This window comes from Peromyscus leucopus, unplaced genomic scaffold, assembly GCF_004664715.2.
Source record: "Peromyscus leucopus breed LL Stock unplaced genomic scaffold, UCI_PerLeu_2.1 scaffold_1035, whole genome shotgun sequence".
Lineage (NCBI taxonomy): Eukaryota > Metazoa > Chordata > Mammalia > Rodentia > Cricetidae > Peromyscus > Peromyscus leucopus.
In genome coordinates this window covers 12,917-33,166 of record NW_023504155.1, presented here as the reverse complement: position 1 = coordinate 33,166, position 20,250 = coordinate 12,917, and the positions used below count along the sequence as shown (strand labels likewise).

General features: G+C 35.7%; 1 protein-coding gene and 1 pseudogene across 1 annotated transcript; both read left to right on the top strand.

Moving 5' to 3' along the window:
* Window positions 1-7,007: 7,007 nt before the first annotated feature.
* Window positions 7,008-7,953, top strand: LOC114684296 (olfactory receptor 5B12-like). Its single transcript, XM_028858799.1, is given in 2 exon segments — window positions 7,008-7,334; window positions 7,336-7,953. Coding segments are annotated over 2 exon segments (942 nt in total). The 5' UTR covers window positions 7,008-7,010.
* Window positions 7,954-14,994: 7,041 nt separating this feature from the next.
* Window positions 14,995-15,676, top strand: LOC114684277 (annotated as a pseudogene).
* Window positions 15,677-20,250: the final 4,574 nt, after the last annotated feature.

Sequence of the window (20,250 nt, the reverse complement as noted above, 5' to 3'; positions counted from 1 at the left end):
TGGCTGATTGGCAGGTGGAACAAATCTCTCCCACTCACATTCCCCAAGCAAACATACAGAGGCTTATACTAATTAGAACTGCTCAGCTATTAGCTCAGGCTTACTACTGGCTAGTTCTTACACTTAAACTCAGCCCATTTCTGTTCATTTATATGTTGCCACTTTTTCCATGGCTTATACCTGTGTGCCATTCCATGCTGCTCTCTAGACGGTGGGCTCGTGTCTCCTGACTCAGCCTTCCTCTTCTCAGAATTCTCCTTGTCTGCTTGTTCTGCCTATACTTCCTGCATGGCTACTGGACAGTCAGCTTTTATTAAACCAGTGTACAAAAGCATTATTCCACAACAGGATAGAGAAATTTTTTTCTTTACAGTGTCTATTTATTAGAAGATAGCAGTAGGGGGCGGGCTGTTAGAAGGAATGTTAAACAGCCCAACTTTGTGTCAATATCTTCTACATCCATTAAAAATAATTCATTTACAGTTTCCTCAATCTATAAATTACCATTATATGGAAAATTTCTTACTACCTGATGCAGATACATAGAGAAAATGTTTGATGAAGTAATTTTTTTTGCCTCCTTAGGGATTACAAATTGCAAAAACAAAACAAAAAACAAAGAGGAGATTCCATCTCAGGTATTAGATAGATTCACAGAAAGTTCAACCATAAAAAGTAAAAATTAGAAGAGATCAATTATGAATTGGTAATTATTTTCAAAAAATTGTGGGAGATATTAAGTGGCTTTGGCCTGCAATTGGATTAACAACTCAAAAACTGAGTAATTTATTTCAAACCTTACAAGATAATAAGGGCTTCAATAGTCTAAGAAAATTATCATTTGGGACTGAGAGAAAATTGGCTTCAGTAGAAAAGAAATTTCAGGATGCACATGTGGATCATTTGGACCAAGGCTTTGATTGTATCCCAGACATACTATTTTTTATTCATTCTTCCACAGTAATTCTTTTTCAGAGAAAAGACAATATTTTGGAATGAATTTTTTTACTACAAAAACAGAATAAAAAATTAAAGACCCATGAAGAAAAGGTTTCTGAATTGATTCTGAAAGAAAAATTGAGTCTTCACCAATTAGGAGGAACAAATCTATGAAAAACTGTGGTGCCTTTTATTAATGCTAAATCCCATTACTGGCAAAATATGAACATTAACAAGAAGTTTGTACTAATTCCTTGGAGAGTTTAACAATAAATATCACAAAAGCAAGTAATTTCAGTTTATTAAAAAAAAAACCAACAAATTGGAGCCTCCCTCACATAGTACAAACAACACTAATTTTTGGAGTCCCTACATTCTATACTGATGTATATAAATCTGGAAAGACAGGTTATGTCATGAAAAATAAGTAAAGTGTCTCTAAGTGCTTATGATTAGTTAAAAAGTCAGAATTATATGCTATTCCCATGGTATTATTAGATTTTCAAAACCTCTTACTATAGTTACTAACACTCAATATGCACAAAGAGTTGATTTATACGTTGAAACTGCTAAACTTATTCCAGATGGTTCAAAATTAGCTTTGTTATTTATTATTATTCAATGACAACATATAATCAGAAATAGAAACTATCCGTGGCATATTAACACATTTCAGAACCTTACAGGTCTACCAGACACTTTATTACAAGGTAATGATGAAACTGATCAGCTACACGGAGGAAATGTGCTAGAAGTCTCAGAATTTCCTTAAAGCCATGTTAATAACAAAGGTTTGAAGAAGGATTTTTTTTTTGCTTGGCAATAAGCCAAGGAAATTTCCCACGTGTTCTCTGTATAATCATTGCAAATTAGTAATCATCTATTACTTTCAGTCATGTTAGTCAGATTTTTGAGATATGCACAGATATTTTAGAGTGATAGGTAATCTTTTATGAAGTTTTTGAATTCAAAGACCTACAGATTGTGGCATTTAAAATATTTTAAGAACTTAGACTTTCCTGGACAGTGAGACAAGTCTGTTCCTGGTAGCACCAATTACTTCAAAGAAGGTGATGGGCATCTAAGAAACTCATTATGGAATTTTCTTTCAATGTGGCAAAGGCTAGCCTTTGGCCAAGAAACTTCTTGCCTGGACTGCTTGAGAGTATGTTATATAAACTCGACATGCTGGACCCATAGGAAAATGACCACTGAACTTTGCCAAAACAAGGAAAATTTTCTTTGTATCCTAAAAATTTTCGTTGTATCCTAAAATTTTCCTAAAAATCCTAAAAAAATTTTCTTTGTAAAATTTTCTTTGTAATTTTATATGTAATTCCCAAATATATATGTAATTTTACTTTAGATGTAATTATATGTAATTTTATATGTAATTATATGTAATTTTAAATGATATGTAATTATATGTAATTTTAAGAAAGCTACAGCCAAATTCCTAAAATTTTCTTTGTATCCCTAAAATCCTAAAATTTTCTTTGTATGTGAAACTTTTCTTTGTATCCGATGCCTAAAAATTTTCTAAAATTTTCCTAAAATCCTAAAATGTAAAATTTTCTTTGTATCCTAAAATTTTCTTTGTATCCTAAAATTTTCTTTGTATCCCCTAAAATCAAATTTTTTCTTTGTATCCTAATCCTAAAATATGCCTAAAATTTTCTTTGTATCCCCTAAAATTTTCCTAAAAAATCCTAAAATCCTAAAATTTTCTAATCCTAAAATTTTCTTTGTATCCCAATATCCTAATCCTAAAAAAATCCTAAAGTTTTCTTTGTATCCTAAAATTTTCTTTGTATCCTAAAATCCTAAATTTTCTTTGTATCCTAGATTTTTTTTTGTATCATAATCTTAAAATCCTGAAGGATGGTCCTTCAGGTTCCTGACTTACAGAAGTAATTGCCAGACATTCTGCATAACATACAAGAAAGTGACTGGTGAACTTTGCCAAAATAGGTGGGACAATTATTCAAATTTCCTGCTTTACTGAAAATTATTCCAGATACTCTAGGCCTATAAGCTGAAGATGGATGCCCCAATGTTAGAAAAGAACTTTGAGAGACTGTCCAGGCAACCAGATGTCTTTTTGTCATTTCTAAAGTTTTGGAAGTGCTTACAATGCACTTCCTGTTTACTCAGGTAATATTATATCCTTCTGGGGTCTTCAATGGAGTTGAAGACTAAATGGTTATACTTATAATTTTCTTTAATTATGATGAAAGATAAATTAGGTAAGCAACTTTACACTTACAGAGATAGGATAAATAACAATGTTTTTATCTTGTCAAATACACATAGACTAAATATTGTAACTGTAATTCTTACTGGATAACTGTTTTGTTATATGTAATCTTACTATGTTGAAATGAAAACTTTCCTTTTTGATTAGACACAAAAAGGGAAATGCTGTGGGACAGTCTTCCTGCATGCTGTGAATATGCTGCTACTATTGGTTAATAAATAAAGCTACTTTGGCCTATGGTATGGCAGGATAAGAGCCAGGAAGGAAATCCAAACAGAGATACAGAGAGAAGAAGGGTGGAGTCAGGGCAGACAGCATCCAGCCTCCCAAGGAACAATATGCCAACAGACCGGTAATGCTGCAGTCACATGGCAAAATACAGATCAATAAAAATGGGTTAATTTAAGATGTAAGAGCCAGCTAGCTAGCAATAAGCCTGAGCCAAAGGACACACAGTTTATAATTAATATGAAGCCTCTGAGTAATTATTTTATAAATGGCTATGGGACTGCAGGACTAGTCAAGATAGAGAATGGCTTCAGGCTACACTAGTAAACTTCTTTGATTTTCTAGTTTAGTTATTAGACTTACATTTCCATTTTCATCTTAGCTTTAGTCTTCTTCAGTGTTTCTATCTCCACCTCCATATTGAATTCTATTCTCAATTCTTCAACTGTCTTTTTCATTTCTATCAGTTTTCTGTTTGTGTTTTCGCTACTCGGATGTTTATTTTCCTTAAGTTATTTATTCTTAATTTAATTGAACTGCTTCTCTGTGTCTTCTTTAAACTCCTTGAATTCATTGATGTAGTTTGTGATTATTCTTTTAAATTCTGTGTCATACTGTTCATATAGGAAATTCCCATTGGTAAAAATCTCTACAGATCTGATATATTTGAAGAAAAGATACTGGCATGATCTTTCATATTCTGATATTTTTGCAATGGTATATTAAAATGTGGATTTCTTTAGTTATTTATAAGTTTTATATGGAGCAGTTTGAGGAATAATGGATGATGTGTGGGCAGGTTTAGAGAAATGATTTGGGAGGAATGAAGTCAGTTGAACAAAGGGAATTGACCTGGTGCTCAGGATTGGTTCATTATCCTAGCCTGGGGTATGGAGCTAGATCTATCTGGGTATAGGTTAGAAATGATGTAGAAGGTTCTTGTAGGTTGGGGGATAGCTATGTAGAGAATGTGCTGTACAAACTCTACAGATGTTTTGTGTTGTAGGCAGAGGAGGTCAAACTAGGCTTGGATACCAGACAGGTAGGACTCAGGCATGATGTTGAGGTTTGTGGAGAAGGAGTGAAGAGGAAGGACATGGAGACTCACCTGGCTATTACAATGAGATGTCTAGTATTTGGAGAGGTTGGATGAAATGGAGAAGGTGAACTGTGGAAGTTGTAAATAAAGTGGGTTCTATAGGAAGCCTAAAGGCCAGTTGCAGTTCTGGTTTGATTGGTCAGACTAGACAAGGGCATTGGTTGTGGGACAGAGGATATATCAGGAGAGTTTCAGATAAAGTCTCAGTGGGGATTTGAGGGAGATTTGCAAGGATAGTCCCAGGAGAAGATTGGGGAAATCTTAAATTTTTAAATATATAAGAAGAAAAATATATACCCAAATTACATATGTTGTGATAAGAAGAACACATCTCTCCTTTACAATGCTTAAAATGAGAGAATAAACTGTCATGGGGTCATCTCTTCATGTTTGAGAAAAACTAATGTCAGAACACTTATACAAGTTGCTAAAGTTGCTTAGGTAAAAATTTAGTGAAGCTTTCGATTTATTTTGTGTACAATCTGGTGTGGAACAGCTGTGATTAATAAATGGAAGCTCTTCCCTCTAAACATCTATTACCCAATATCTTCATAAGTGCTGTTAGACAGAAAAGAAAACTGTCTCCCTCTGTCTCCATCAAGGTCAGGTTGAAAAGTCAATGTAAGTACATGAGTCTCCAGAGACACTCAAAGTGTACTGTTCCCCATGAGATTTATTCTGCTTATGCTCTCTGCCTTCTTATTGACAATAGTACAAGACCAGTTTCCACTTCACAGCAGAGCTGCACCTGTGAAGGAGAACAGCAAAGTGCTTTCCTGGATTAGTGTGTTAGGTCTATGCCATACACCTATTTACTTCTAGCGGTCTGTTCCTAGCACAAACAGTAAGTAGTAACAAATATATATGTATAGGCTGTTAGATCTGTAAGTGATGTTAAAACTCTCAGTCAATTTTATCTCATAGGTGTCACATAAAGTCAAGTTAATGTGTAGAAAAGGGCAGCTGCTGAGTCATAGACAAAATAATACTAATAATTTTTCACTCTTGGACCACTGCCCTTGGCACTACTATGCTGCTGCAGGGTAGCCAAACTTCCTTGTTCTCTAAGGACGTTTAGATCCTGGGGTGATAGTTTCATTCCAGAGGAGACCAAGTTCTAATTTTCTGATATTCATAATGTTCTATGGGATTAGAAGTCCACATATTATAGCTCCTTTTTAATTTCAGAAAGCTGTAGGACTTTCAAAGTGCATTTGACATGTCAATTTTAGGTCCCTTTTCTTGGGAGCATCAACTGTTAGATATTAGTACTGTGTACTGAACATTCTGAAGAAACCAGGAAAAGATGAGAAAGATCATTGAAGGTATGGGTATACATTTACATGTCTTAAAAATGTCAGAATCTGTTATAACTTGCAAGAACTTATATAATCTTTCTAATGTAAGTGCAGCTGTAACCTGTGAAGAAGAATGAATTCACCATATCCACCCAATAGAATAACATTACTTACATTGTCTGTTGCCTTGAATATAAGTGATTATTAATGAAGAGGAATTGGTATCCTCAAGATTCCAAAGTTGAAAGTAGCTCTCAGGTTAAGAGGCAGGCTCATGTGTAACTGCCAGGTGTTACTTCATCCACCATGTAAATGGAAGAGTGTACATCATGAAATACATGTCGTTTGAGGGCATAGATTCTGTAGAGAGAAAAATGTAAAGAGTTACATTTTTCCCTTGTAATCTATTGTTTCTCAAACACAAATAAAACAGATTTATGTGATATCAATAAAAAATATGAGCCTCTGTGAAAAATAAAGCCCATTATATGTAAAGAGAGTAATTAAATTTGATTTTACTTTTTGAAAAACTATACTCTTAGGTTTCTGTGGATTTCTGTATATCTAAACCTCACAGAGAATATGCCTCATCTAGCAAGATGTTATCATCTGGTCCATGGTTCAAAGAGAAGAATCCAAGGGAAGAAGACCTTGGCAAACTAGAGATAAAACAGAGTATCCATAGAGCAGCCCCTAAAATCACTGCATAGCTACAGGTAGTGAGTTAAACTTGGTGCAATTTTCAGAGATGGGAAATACAGTAGATAAGTTTTGCTACTAAAATATAGGAAAGTTATTTGTATGTTCCTACATTGCTCTTGATGCCAAGTAACTTTTAGTATGTTTTAGACAAGTATGTTTGTAAGATGTAGCAAATAGCAAATCAGTCATTTCAGGGTTACTAATATAAAAATTATCATATACCAGGAATCTGTAAGAAACCCTGGGATTATAATTAAAAAGCTCTATTAATAATGAAGAAGTGACAGTCTCCATTTGTACTAATCCCAGATAAGTGACTTAATTCAGCCAATTTCTATCTATTATAGGCTCTTTCATGCTAGATGATGCTCACAATTTAGTTAGAGACCTTGGTGATATGTAAAATTTCATGGTAAGTTCTATGTAGAATAATTTTTCATTTCCTCCTCTCATTCTAGGAGCCTATAATAATTCACACATAACACAGATGCATAATACTTCAGAGATGACTCAGTTTATTCTTTTGGGGTTAACAAATGCTCCAGAGTTGCAAGTCCCTTTATTTATCATCTTCACTCTTATTTATTTGACCACACTGCTCTGGAACCTTGGGATGATTATGTTGATTCTCCTGGACTCCCGACTTCACACTCCTATGTACATTTTTCTCAGTAACCTCTCACTGGTAGACTGTGTTTATGCCTCAGCTGTCACTCCCAAGGTAATAGAAGGATTTCTCACAGAACACAAGATCATGTACAATGAATGTGCTGCCCAAATGTTCTTCTTCATAGCCTTTGTAATTATTGAAGTTTTTTCTGCTTGCCTCAATGGCTTTTGACCATTATGTAGCAGTATGTAAACCCTTGCATTACTCTACCATCATGACAACTCCAAAATGTGCCCTGCTTGTTTCTGGTTGTTACATCAGTGGACTCTTACAATCTTCCATTCTTGTTGTCTTCACTTTCCATCTCTCTTTCTGTTATTCCAATGTGATTAACCACTTTTTCTGTGATATTCCTCCATTGCTGGCTATTTCTTCTTCTGATATATATAATAATGAAATTATACTGTTCATGTTGGCAGGGTTCAATGCTACTTCAACTATATTGGTTATTTTGAGCTCCTACCTACTTATTTTTGTTGCAATCCTGAGAATGCGTTCTGCTAAGGGCCGGAAGAAGGCCATTTCAACATGTGCATCCCACCTCACCACTGTTTCCATCTTCTATGTTACAACAACCTTTATGTACTTACAACCCAGTACTAGTCACTCCATGGATACTGACAAGATAGCTTCTGTGTTCTACATGATGATCATACCCATGTTAAACTCTCTCATCTACAGCCTGAGGAACAAAGAGGTCAAGAATGCCTTCAAGAAGGTTGCTGTAAAAGCACTGTCTTCACTACAGTTAGTCAATTAAGTATAAGTGCTTGAAAATAATATAAAACTTCAAAGTAGCTCTTTATAAATATTTTAGTTGTAATTATTTTATACTTTAATTCCTCTTAATAGATATTTCATAGATGAAGTCTTTTTTATTCATACTTTTTAAATTCTGTCTAGGTATAGATAATTTTGGATATTTTATTACTGAAATAAGGTACTTGAAAGTTAAAAATAAAAGATTCTAATCCTATATATTACAATACTCCACGTAACAGCACACTCTATGTGTGAATTTCTGTTCTATAACTATTTCCTCTGAATTGAAACACTCGTCCTTGGAAGAGGAGAGAGTTATAGTGTGGCAATCCTTTGCTTTACATCTAGTATCCACTTATGAGTGAGTACAAGCAAAGGATAACCAGACTGCAACTTACAACTCCAGAGAGGGTACCTAGGAAAGAAGACCCTAAGAAAGACACAGGATTCCCTCAGCGACAGAGAAATGGATGAGATCTACATTGCAAACTGGACATGACAGGGTAATGAAGGCAAGGGTCAGGGGAAAGAGAGCTTAGGGGAGTGGGAGACCCCAGCTGGATCAGGAACAGAGTGGGAGAACAAGGAAAGAGATATCATGATAAATGAAGACTCCACGGGAATAGGAAGAAACAGAGTGCTAGAGAGGTCCCCAGAAATCCACAAAGATGACTCCACTATAGACTAATGGCAATGGTCAAGAGAGTGCCTTAGCTGCCCAACTCTGGTGATGTGATGGCCGAACACCCTAACTGTCATGATAGAACTCTCATCCAGTGACTGATGGAAGCAGATGCAGAGATCCACAGCCAAGTCCCAGGTGGAGCTCCAGGAGTCCATCCAATCAGCAAGAGAGAGGAGGGATTACATGAGCAAGAGATATTGATACCATGATTGGAAAAAGCACAGGGACAAATAGCCAAACTATTGGAAACACATGAACTGTGAACCAATAGCTGAGGAGCCCCCATGAAACTGGACTATGCCCTCTGGATAAGTGAGACAGCTGATTAGCTTGAACTGTTTTGGAGGCCCCCAGGCAGTGGGACTGGGACCTGTCCATCATGCATGAGCTGGCTTTTTAGAATCTAGGGACTATGCTGAGTCACTTTGCTCAGCCTTGGTGCAGGGAGGAGGGGATTGGACCTGCCTCAACTGAATTTACCAGGCTGAGCTGACTACCCAGGGGAGACGTTGCCTTGGAGGAGGTGGGAATGGGGTGGATTTGGGGGAATGCCAGGAGGTGGGAGGAGGGAGGACAGGGGAATCTGTGGCTGATATGTAAAACAACTATAAAATCTCTTATATAAAAATTAAAAAAAGAAACAACAACAACAAAAATGAAATGAAGAGTGGTTATAAGACAAGAAGTAAATAAAAATCAAAAGCTCAGATGTCTCAAAATACTTAAAAGACCTAGGATGACAATGAAACTTGCACAGCTCCAGATCTTATAAAAATAAAATACTCACAGAGTCAGGTCTTTAGAACTATAACAGTAAAAAAATGCTAGAAAGAAGAGACTCTCAATCCAAGCTTCTTGTAAGTTTTTTATTGAGCTCTAGAAATTCAGATTTCTTTCTGAGTGGTCACCCATGTTGGGTGGGCTTCCTAAAAGTGAATCTTTTCTAGCAACAACCATGTTACTTTAGACAACGGCACACACACACTCATGTAATCACAGCCACTACTAAACTCATGGATTCAGCAAGCTATACTTGGAATTGCTTCTTTGGTCTTGCACTAGGGCTCTGTCTGGGTTGAATAAACATTTGGTCACATCTCAGGATAGTTGCTGTGGGATTTTCTGTATGGCAAATATGTTGCTCTGATTGGTCAATAAATAAAAAAATGATTGGTCAGTGACTAGGCAGGAAGGATAGGCGGGACTAACAGAGAAGAAAAAAGAAAGAACAGGAAGGCAGAAGGAGTCACTGCCAGCTGCCACCAGAACAAGCAGCATGTGAAGATGCCAGTAAGCCACAAGCCACGTGGCAAGGTATAGATTTATGGAAATTGATTAATTTAAGCTATAAGAACAGTTAGCAAGAAGCCTGCCACAGCCATACAGTTTGTAAGCAATATAAGTCTCTGTGTTTACTTGTTTGGGTCTGAGCGGCTGTGGGACTGGCGGGTGACAAAGATTTGTCCTGACTGTGGGCAAGGCAGGAAAACTCTAGCTACAGATAGTCGTAAAATAGAGCTGCATTGAGTAGATAGACAAGGCAAGTGTTGATAAATAGATAGATAGATAGATAGATAGATAGATAGATAGATAAACAGATAGATAGATGATAAATAGGTAGACACCACAGTTAAATACTCAAATATTCTTTAAAAATTTCATTGCTTTCTTGAGTGTTTCATACAATGTGCTGAGATAATATTCACCACTGCTTGTCCAACATGTCTTCTCCCCTATCCATCCAACTTCGTGCTCTTTGATTTTTTTCACTTCAAGACCAAATTTGTGTATTCCATATAATCTTGAATATATGGGTGTGGTAAACTTATCTGTGGCTACATTTTTAGAGAGAACTGTCTTTCTCTCCCAGCAGCTATGAATTACCAAAAACTTCATGATGACTGTATACTCAACTCTAAGGTTTCCATTGAGTTTTTCGATTTCATCTTCATTTCAGCTTTACTTCTCTTCAATAGTTCTATATGTTTAATGAAACCAGTTTTCAAACCCCCAGGTTGTCTTTGTTATTTTACTCAAGCACATGTTAGGGTTTTCTGGGAGATCAATGAGGTATTTGTTGCTAGCCTTGCTAAGTTCATTAAGCTGTTTGTTGATGTCTTATTTAAATGCTTTGATAAATTTCAGAAATTTTATGATTTTTCTTTAAATTTCTTTGTCCTAGTGTTAATCCAGGTAATTTTTCATAAAATACAAGTCTACAGGACCAGGAAATTTTAGGGGACATAGATGGTTTTGTTCTTACACATTGTCTGTGTTTTTACGATGAGTTCTAGAATGTGGACTTCTTTTGTTGGTTGTGTGTCTGATCTGAAAGATTCTAGAATGCCTCCAACTATGTTGCCTGGATAAAGCAAGAGGGCTGGGGATGGCATGGACAAATAAGGTTCCAGGGAATCATCAAGTTGTATCTGCATACAGATGTGAAGACAGGGGTTGACCTGGAATTTGCATATAGTGCAAGTGATCTAGAGTCGAGAAGACTCATCAGACTGTACACAGGATGTACGATTTCTCTAAATCTTGGAGGTTGTTTGTGGCTTGAGTAGCTGGAATGAAAATGGGGAGAGAGAGCAGCAGCACATATGTTGGCTAAAGTTTCCCTGGAAGCAAGTAGGCCTGGGATCCTGTGAGTTTTAAAGGAATTTTAAATGGCTGAAGGAAGTGTGTTCTCTCTGACAAACAGCTGTCAGATTAGGGGAACTTGAATAGAAGAGAGTGAGAGGGAGGACAAGGTAGCCTACCTGTGTGTGACGCATGTCCTTTATTCTAACCTCCGGCTCTTTTTGTCAAATATGAGTAAATTTAATTTTTGTTTCTTTGAGAATTTCATAAATGACTAATGTCTTTATATTATTTATATCCTTTCTTCTTCCTAGTTAACTTCTTCCTTGCTCCCAACTTCCTCTCAAATTCATGATTTTCTCCTCCTCTATGCATATATATATATATATATATATATATATATACCATGTATATATATGGCTCATCACTTGGGATTGGATAATCTATTTGGGGCTTTGTCCCAGGTATAAACTGATTCTTCTCTCAGTATCCATTTCCATTTTTTTTTGCTTAATTTATACCAAATGTGCTACCATAAATTTTAGCCAATAAGTAATATTTATGATTTACTTTATTTAAATAAGATACAAAATAAAAACCCCACATTCTTCCCCTCTCAGGAAGCATTTCTCTGAATTTTTTTTTTTGACAGCTTCTTGTTGTATCAAGATCCCTGGTATAACTGACTTCCAATTGTATATATGCATATATGTATTCCAGTTTTCCTGTTTTCTAAATGTACTTCAATCATGTTTTGTGATTTATATTTTGCAGGTCCTTTCTTATTAATTTCAGTTGATTCAAAATTTGTATTTAATTGTTATTATAATTGAGATTAATTTCTTAATTGCCTATTTGAATTTTACATTGTTAAATGAAAGAAACACAATTGAGTTTGTGTTCATTATTTTATCTTATACCTCTTCACATTTATTAGCTGTAATGAATTTCATTAGTGGAGTTTCTAGTATTTACTGCTTATAAGCAGTGCATAAAACTCTTTATTTTTCCCTTCTGATTTGGGTAATAGGCATAGAACTGATATATGAAAATGTCACATTGTAACCTATAAATTTGTACTATTATGAGCTGATCATTTTTTGAGATAATAAGAGGAGTTTGTGAGTTGGCCAGGAATTATAAGCAGTTGCTACCTTAGAGAAGACCAAGGTTTGGTTCCCAGCACTTACATGGCTGCTCACAACTGCTTGTAACTCCAGTTCAAGGGATTTCAAGGCATTCTTATGTCTTATGAGTGAACCAGATACACATATCATGCATTGACATATGTGTGGACAAGACTGAAATAAATTTTAAAAAGATAAATATTTTAAAATACATTTTTTAAAAAGGAAAAAGTAATTACATCAAGATTGCATTGGTAAGGTAAGTAGAATTTTTAATAAAAGGAAAAAAATATTTTCAGATCATTTTATGCCCTTTTAGACAAAGAAAAAATGTGTGAAGAAGATGTAAAGTTGCCTTATCCAGAGACCTTAGTAAGACCTTTTTTTTAAAAAAAATTTTGCCGCCGGGCGGTGGTGGCGCACGCCTTTAATCCCAGCACTCGGGAGGCAGAGCCAGGCGGATCTCTGTGAGTTCGAGGCCAGCCTGGGCTACCAAGTGAGCTCCAGGAAAGGCGCAAAGCTACGCAGAGAAACCCTGTCTCGAAAAATCAAAAAAAAAAAAAAAAAAAAAATTTTGCCGCCTGACTTAGATGTGACACCGAGAGCCTAATAATATGAGGTTCTCTTAATAAAGTTTTATTTCCTCATGTCTCATAAGCCACCTCAGACCAAATACAAACCACCCTTGCTGTCTCCACCAAAGTGAGGTGGAAGAACCAATAGGGGATCACAAGCACATAGGGACATCTGACCTCTTGGCACCTCTATTCCAGAGTTATGAGAAAGATTGCTGTCCCTGCCTTGATATTTTATAGAGATAAGCCACATTCTGTCCCACAACATAGCTCTACTACATGTAGCAAAGGAGATAATTTCCTAGTTCTGCACATTGGACTGATGTTCTTGACATTAAGTGACCCATGTCACTCATTTGTGTCACTACTTGTATATCCCTAGAACACTAAGTATCACAACATTGTGCCACTATGGTCAGTCAGAACTGTAAAAGTGTATGGAACACCTGATAATTTTATTTTACAGATGAAACAAAAATGTGAAAAGAAAGCCAAGAAAGAAAATAGCTGTCCTACCGAAAATACCTCTAGCCAACTTATCATCTTTAATCTTCTATTTTATCTGCTCTACTGCACAGCTCAACAGCTTCCACATTGCATGCTCATGACCAACAGGTACTGGAGTGAATGTTGTTATAAAGATGTGGAATTCCAAATTTTATTCTGTTTAAAAGATTTTATGAGATTAGAAATACAAAACTTATTGTTCCCTTTTTGGAATTGAGAGGACACAGCACTTTATACATCCATTTGACATGCCAACTGTTTAGGTATTTTCTTTAGGATTAGTTTACATTAACTACAATGTCAATGCCAGTCAGTATCCATGAAGTAATCAGATGGTATATGGACAGTAATGACTCTAATGGGTTTAATTTGAATATTAGTACATTTTCTATAGGCATTCTAAATTATGGCCATAACAGAATAAGAATAAACTAATCTTAGCTATTGGTTAAGATAAGGGATGAAACATCTTTCACATTGAATGTGAAGGGAGCACAGTTCAGAGAAATGAGTAATCCTCAAGACTCTCAATTCAAGATTCCATATGCAGAAGTTTTCTCAGGGAGAAAAGTCCTGTCCTTAATGCAACCAGAGCAAAAGAGTGAGGGACCACCATAGACAACATATAGGCAAGTACAAGAAGATATTCTTTGTAATACAGCTTGTGTGGTGTACAAGATATGGAGAGAACAAAATATTATCTATTCTCTCTTACCCTATTCTCACATGCTCCCATACGTAGAATAGTAGTCTATGTGAAAAATGAAGATATTGACATGAAGTGAAAATATCTGAATCTTACTGTAACTCAAAAATTTCTTGTTCATTTTTCAAGTTACTGAAAAGTATCAACATGCCAGTAAAAGAATGTTCAGGGGGTTGTACATTTCAACTCACTTGTGTTTAAATGAAAGAGTCGAGTTAAAATCTCTCATAAAAAAGCATGCCTCTAGGGAAGAGATCAAATCATTACCCATTAACTGATATTAAGAAAAATGTAGGCTGGGATGTGGCTCAATGGTACAGTATTTGCTAATTACGAGCAAATTATGAGTTTGTCCTCTGACAACAGCAATAGAAAAAGGGAAACAAAAGATAAAAATTAGTTGACAAGGGTTTATTTCACATGAGATGCACTGATAACTTTTTCTTGCATTGTATACTGATGTATGACTACATGTTCTTACTCTGCACCTCCACTGATTAAGACTCTAGTGGACATTTTAAGCAAGGGTACCTACAATTTATTTCAGGTAGTATAAAATAGTCTTTGCTGGATAACTGTAATAAACAATATGGTATAACAAGCACACTGAAATGAGCCCCCGAGTCATAACTTATTGTCTTTTACAGTTTTTGTCAGAATAGAAAATCTAATGTCCACTTGTTTCATCATCAGCATTCTTTACTCTGAAATCACGTGATGTTACTTTAAATTAGACAAAACATTGACACATGAAAAAGAGAATTTTACATGTGTTTCAAATTGCATGGTAATGTTCATCTGCCACAACATTCAATTTTCTCATCTCCTCCTAGGTACTTGTCTTAATTTTCAAATGATGATAGAAAATATTTCAGAGGCAAGTGAATGTATTCTTGTGGGGCTAACTGATGCCCCAGAACTGCTGATCCCTTTATTTATCATTTTCACTCTCATTTATTTGATCATGCTGATTGGGAACCATGACATGATCACATTGATTCTACTGGATTCCTGACTCTGCACTCCCATGTACCATTTTTCTCAGTAACCTCTACATGTTATACTGTGTTTATGTCTGAGCAGTCACTCCCAAAGTAATGAAATGGTTTCTCACAGAAAATAAGATCATGTGCCACAATTTATGTGCTGCCCTGATGTTCTTCTTTGCAGCCATTACTGTCAGTGAATGTTTCATCAGTGGTCTCATGATGAAACCTCAACGGTCTAGGAATATCTTGCAGCAGTGTGTAAACCCCTGCATTGTACTACCACTATGGCAAGTACCACAACATTTATCCTAATGGTATCTATCACCTACATTTGTGGACTCCTTCATTCCTCCATCTATGTTGCCTTTACTTTTCAACTCTCCTTTTGTCATTCCTATGGGATTAATCACTTTTTCTGTGACATTTCCCCTTTTGTTGGCTCTTTATTTTTCTCATATTTCCAAACTGGAAATCATTCACTTTACATTAGCATCATTCATTGTTCTTTGTTGTTATTCTCTTGTTTGTCTTAAATTCTTCCCTACTTAGTTTTGTTGCAGTCCTGTGAATTTATTCAGGTGATGTTCAGAAAATGGCCTTCTACACCTAAGCATACCACCTCACTGTAGATGTAACCAACAGTCTTATTAAATAAGAAACACAGAACCAATGTAAAAGAGAAAGCCAAGAGGTCAGAGCTCAGAGCTAAAATCTCACCCTTCCTCCTGTGGTGTCTCAGCTTCCTGAAAGAGAGCTATATCCCGTCTGTCCGTCTTTTGTCTGTCTGTCTTTTTATAGTATTTTGTTCTGCCTTCTCATTGGTTGTAAACCCAAACACGTGACTGCCTCGTCATTGTCTGTATGTACAGCCCCCCAGGTCCTAAAGGCATATGTCTCCAATGCTGGCTGTATCCCTGAACACACAGAGATCTATGTGATTAAAGGCAAGTGCCACCACCACCACACTCTTGCTATGGCTCTAATAGCTCTGACCCCCGGGTAACTTTATTTATTAACATACAATCAAAATCACATTTCAGTAAATTAGAATACCACCACATTTCCCCTTTTCTATTTTAATAAAAATAAGCAAAAGGTTATAACTAACAAAAGAAAAACTATAAACAAAAGTACAATAACTTTATACAATATATACAAGTAATAAATACCTAAACAGGTATTTGACAAATCAGAGAAAATAATTCCATCATCTATCCTATTTTGGTAAATCCAAGATATATCTAATGCACATTCTATCCTAATTAATTTTCAACTATAACTAACAAATCTTCAACCATAACTAACTAAATTTCAACTCCCTCGAGACCCAAGAAGGGAATAATATTAGCTAACAAAAATAAAAACAGGAAGTGCATGCAAGCAACTTCCAAAAAATTTGTGAGTTGACAGAAACAGCCAGCTGCCTGGGCAGTCACCTGAGGTTTCTCCGCAGTGTTGGGGCAACATCTTCAGCCTATAGGCTTAGTGTATCTGACAGACGCATTTGTGAAGTAGGATGTAAACAAGGTCAACAGTTCAACCTCACATTGGGTGAGAGCAGTCCACATACCAGAAACATCTGAATTCCACTAGTGTCCTGTCATGATTCAGGATTTTAAATTCTGGAAATTGTTGACAGTTTTTTAATTCAGCTTTCCATTCTTCTTGGCTGTGTATATATGGCTTCATCTCAACATCCCTTCTTCTCCACATCCCTCTATTAAATGCCAGTCTGCTATCGAGAGGTGTGAGCTTTCACCTGCTGTTCCATTGCACAACAGAAGCCATCGGCCCTTTGCCTGTTCAGCTGCCTTCGAACAAAAGGGCACTGTACCTTTTCTGGATTGCGAAGGCCACTTCAGGGATGGGGCCATATTGTCCTGGCCTCAGAAGATGCCTTTTGATAAAGCCATAACCACACTTGTTTTGGCAAGAATCAGTAGTCCTTTGTTTCGTGTTCTGTCTGTCATTTTGCCCTGTTGATTCGAGGATACTTTGTTGTCCAGTGGCTAACTTTTGCCACAATGAAAATTGACTCCATATGCAGTTTCTTCAATGCCCATATTTTCTCTGAAGTAGATTGGTACTGCCAGGAGCTGACATGTCTCAAAAAAGAAAAATTTCTAAGTTATTAAACATTTTAAATGCCATATTCTGTAGATCTCTGAAGGGTTTTAAGATGACCTGTCTAAAACATCTCTGCTCAATTTTTTAAAACATATCTAATATGACTACAATTTTTATTGTAATGTCTAACTACTAACTTTCATTTCTTTATATCCTAATAGTTGGTAATAATAACATTCAAGGATCAGAAAATTGCATTACATTGTTAAATGAATGGTATAAATACAATTAGAAATATACATATAGCATTTTCTAACAATATCAGTTTCAAATTTGCATACAATATAAAACAATCCAATCCAATGTAAAGTATTTAAACTAGCAATTGTCTTTTTCTTTTCTTCCTTTCTTTTCTTTTCTTTTTTTAAACAAGAACTTTAAATCTAATCTCCTTTGCTTAGCCTTTTTCCTAACCCTTGACAATAACTTGTAACCAACCCCCTAAACACTGAAAATTATGCCAGACCCAAAACCCATTAAAAAGACCAAAAAAACACCCGCCCCACACCACCTCTTTGGAATGTGGGCGTCGTATTCTTAAAATTACTTCCTGCTGGGTATGGCCAAAGTTTTCTTTATCCTGAAAGAAAATTTTTAGGTTAATTGCCAAATTCTAGGAGAGGTAACTATATCCTTCATTATCCAGTCTGTGTATAATGCCAAAGTTCAGGGTTTATCTCAAGTCCTTATTCAAGTATTCTTTGAGACTGGATCATCTCAGCTAGTCATCTCAAAATTGCTCTGAGCACCTTGTAGTTCAAAGCTGATCTGTGGATGATGTTTGTCAGCTTAATGATATTATTATTGTCCACATGGAATTGTTGTTGTTGTGGGGCCCCATCTTCTTCCTGGAGACTTCAGTTGATGTTAGGCCTGGCCATGATTTCCTGCAGAAAACTGATAAGAGACTCCAACACAAAAACATATATATGCAGGTAATTGAAGCCTTTTTTTTCTAGAATTAGTTAGTACTCTATATGACCATTCATATCTTAACAAAGTTTAAAATGTATATATATATATATATATATTATATATATATGTTAATCTTATAAATTTTGATATAAAATTCATACTTAAAGAAAAGTTTAAAGAATCAGAATAGAATCAAAGAGTTGAGATTAGTAATAGAATAGTCCCTTAATTAATTTTGCTTTTGTCCTATACCATAGCAGAAGATGGCTCTTTTATTCTGGCATGATACAGGGAGTTTGCATTTTCCTTTTAACAACATGCTTGAGTTTAAAGAAGGAGAGAGCCATTCTCCAACTCCAAAGTCAGCTTTAAATTTTAATTGAATTGGGACTATTAGAAGACGAATAGTGTTAAATCTTTAGAGAAAAGCAAAAACAAACATTTAGGAAGACATAAAAAATTTTTTAGATAATATATACCCATACGCCATTTCACTCTGTTTCTTGGGATAGATGATTTGTCCCTTTTCTTCTGTTGTCTCATTTGTCCAGTGTTCTTCAGATTCCTTAACCTTCATTCTCCTAAAAGACAAAAACAAAAACCTTTCCCAAGACTAATTTTGGGGATGTTCCTTTTTGGCAAGTTATTATCTGATTAAATGAAAAGACGTGTTATTGATACAAGTTAGTTTAAATTGGATGTTCATGCTGGTTGATGAACTATCACCTCCTCTAATTAAGAGGTCTCTCTTGTTCAAATCGAACCTTTATCAATTTTGATGGTACCCAAAGCTTATCTTCTTCTGTAGAAACAAAAGCAAAACCTCGCCCCAATGTAATACATACCCTGGTTTCCATTCTGAGTTCAGCACATCCTTAAAGTATATAGGCTGATTTAATTCTGTAGTTTTTTCTATTATCCAATGTCTCTCTGAAGCTGTTGTTCCTTTCTCATTGGCATTCAGAAAATTCAAAGTTAGAAAAGCATTATGCAGTCTATTTCTGGGGGTTTTTGTTACCCATTTCTGTTTATTTAACATATCCTTTAGAGTTCTGTTTGATCTTTCTATAACTGCTTGACCTGTAGGATTATGTGGTATGCCTGTAATATGCTTTATACTGTAATAAGCAAAAAACTGTTTCATTTTAACAGAGACATATGATGGAGCATTGTCAGTTTTGATTTGTGCAGGTATACCCATGATGGCCATAACTTCCAGCAAATGAGTGATTACAGAATCAGCTTTTTCAGAACTCAAAGCAGTTGCCCATTGAAATCCTGAATAAGTATCGATGGTGTGGTGTACATATTTCAGTTTTCTAAATTCTGCAAAGTGAAACACGTCCATCTACCAGATTTCATTCCTCTGAGTACCCTTTGGGTTACATCCTGGTAGTGGTGTTTGATTGTAGTAGGAACAAGTAGGACATTTCTTTACTATTTCTTTGGCTTGTTGCCAGGTTATGGAAAAATCCTTTTTTAAACCTTTACTATTGACATGATGTTTTTTGTGAATTCTGAGGCCTCCAGCACATTTCCTATCAATAATTTATCAATCTCATCATTGCCTTGTGCTAGAGGGCCTGGCAGACCAGTATGGGATCGAATGTGAGTTATATGTAAAGGATGATTCCTTTTCCTGATTGTATCTTGTAATTGAATAAATAGTGAAGTTAATGCTGAAGCATCAGGGATAAATTCTGCAGTCTCAATATGTAACACCACTCTTTCAGCATACTGAGAGTCAGTTACTATGTTGAGAGGTTCTGAAAATCCATTAATACCAACAGAATAGCATACAATTCTGATTTTTGAACTGAATTTTACGGACTTTGAACCACTTTACTTAAATTTTCTGATTTTTAACCTGCCTTTCCTTCTTCGTTGGAATCTGTATAAAATGTACAAACTCCAGATATGGGTTTTTGCCGCACAATTTGAGGCAAGATCCAATCAGCTCTCTTTATCAGATCAATTCTAATGCTTTTGGGATATTTGCTGTTAATTTCTCCCTAAAAATTACTGCAAGCTCTTTGCCAAGGTTCACTTTCTGCCCATAATTTTTCAATGTCCTCCTTAGT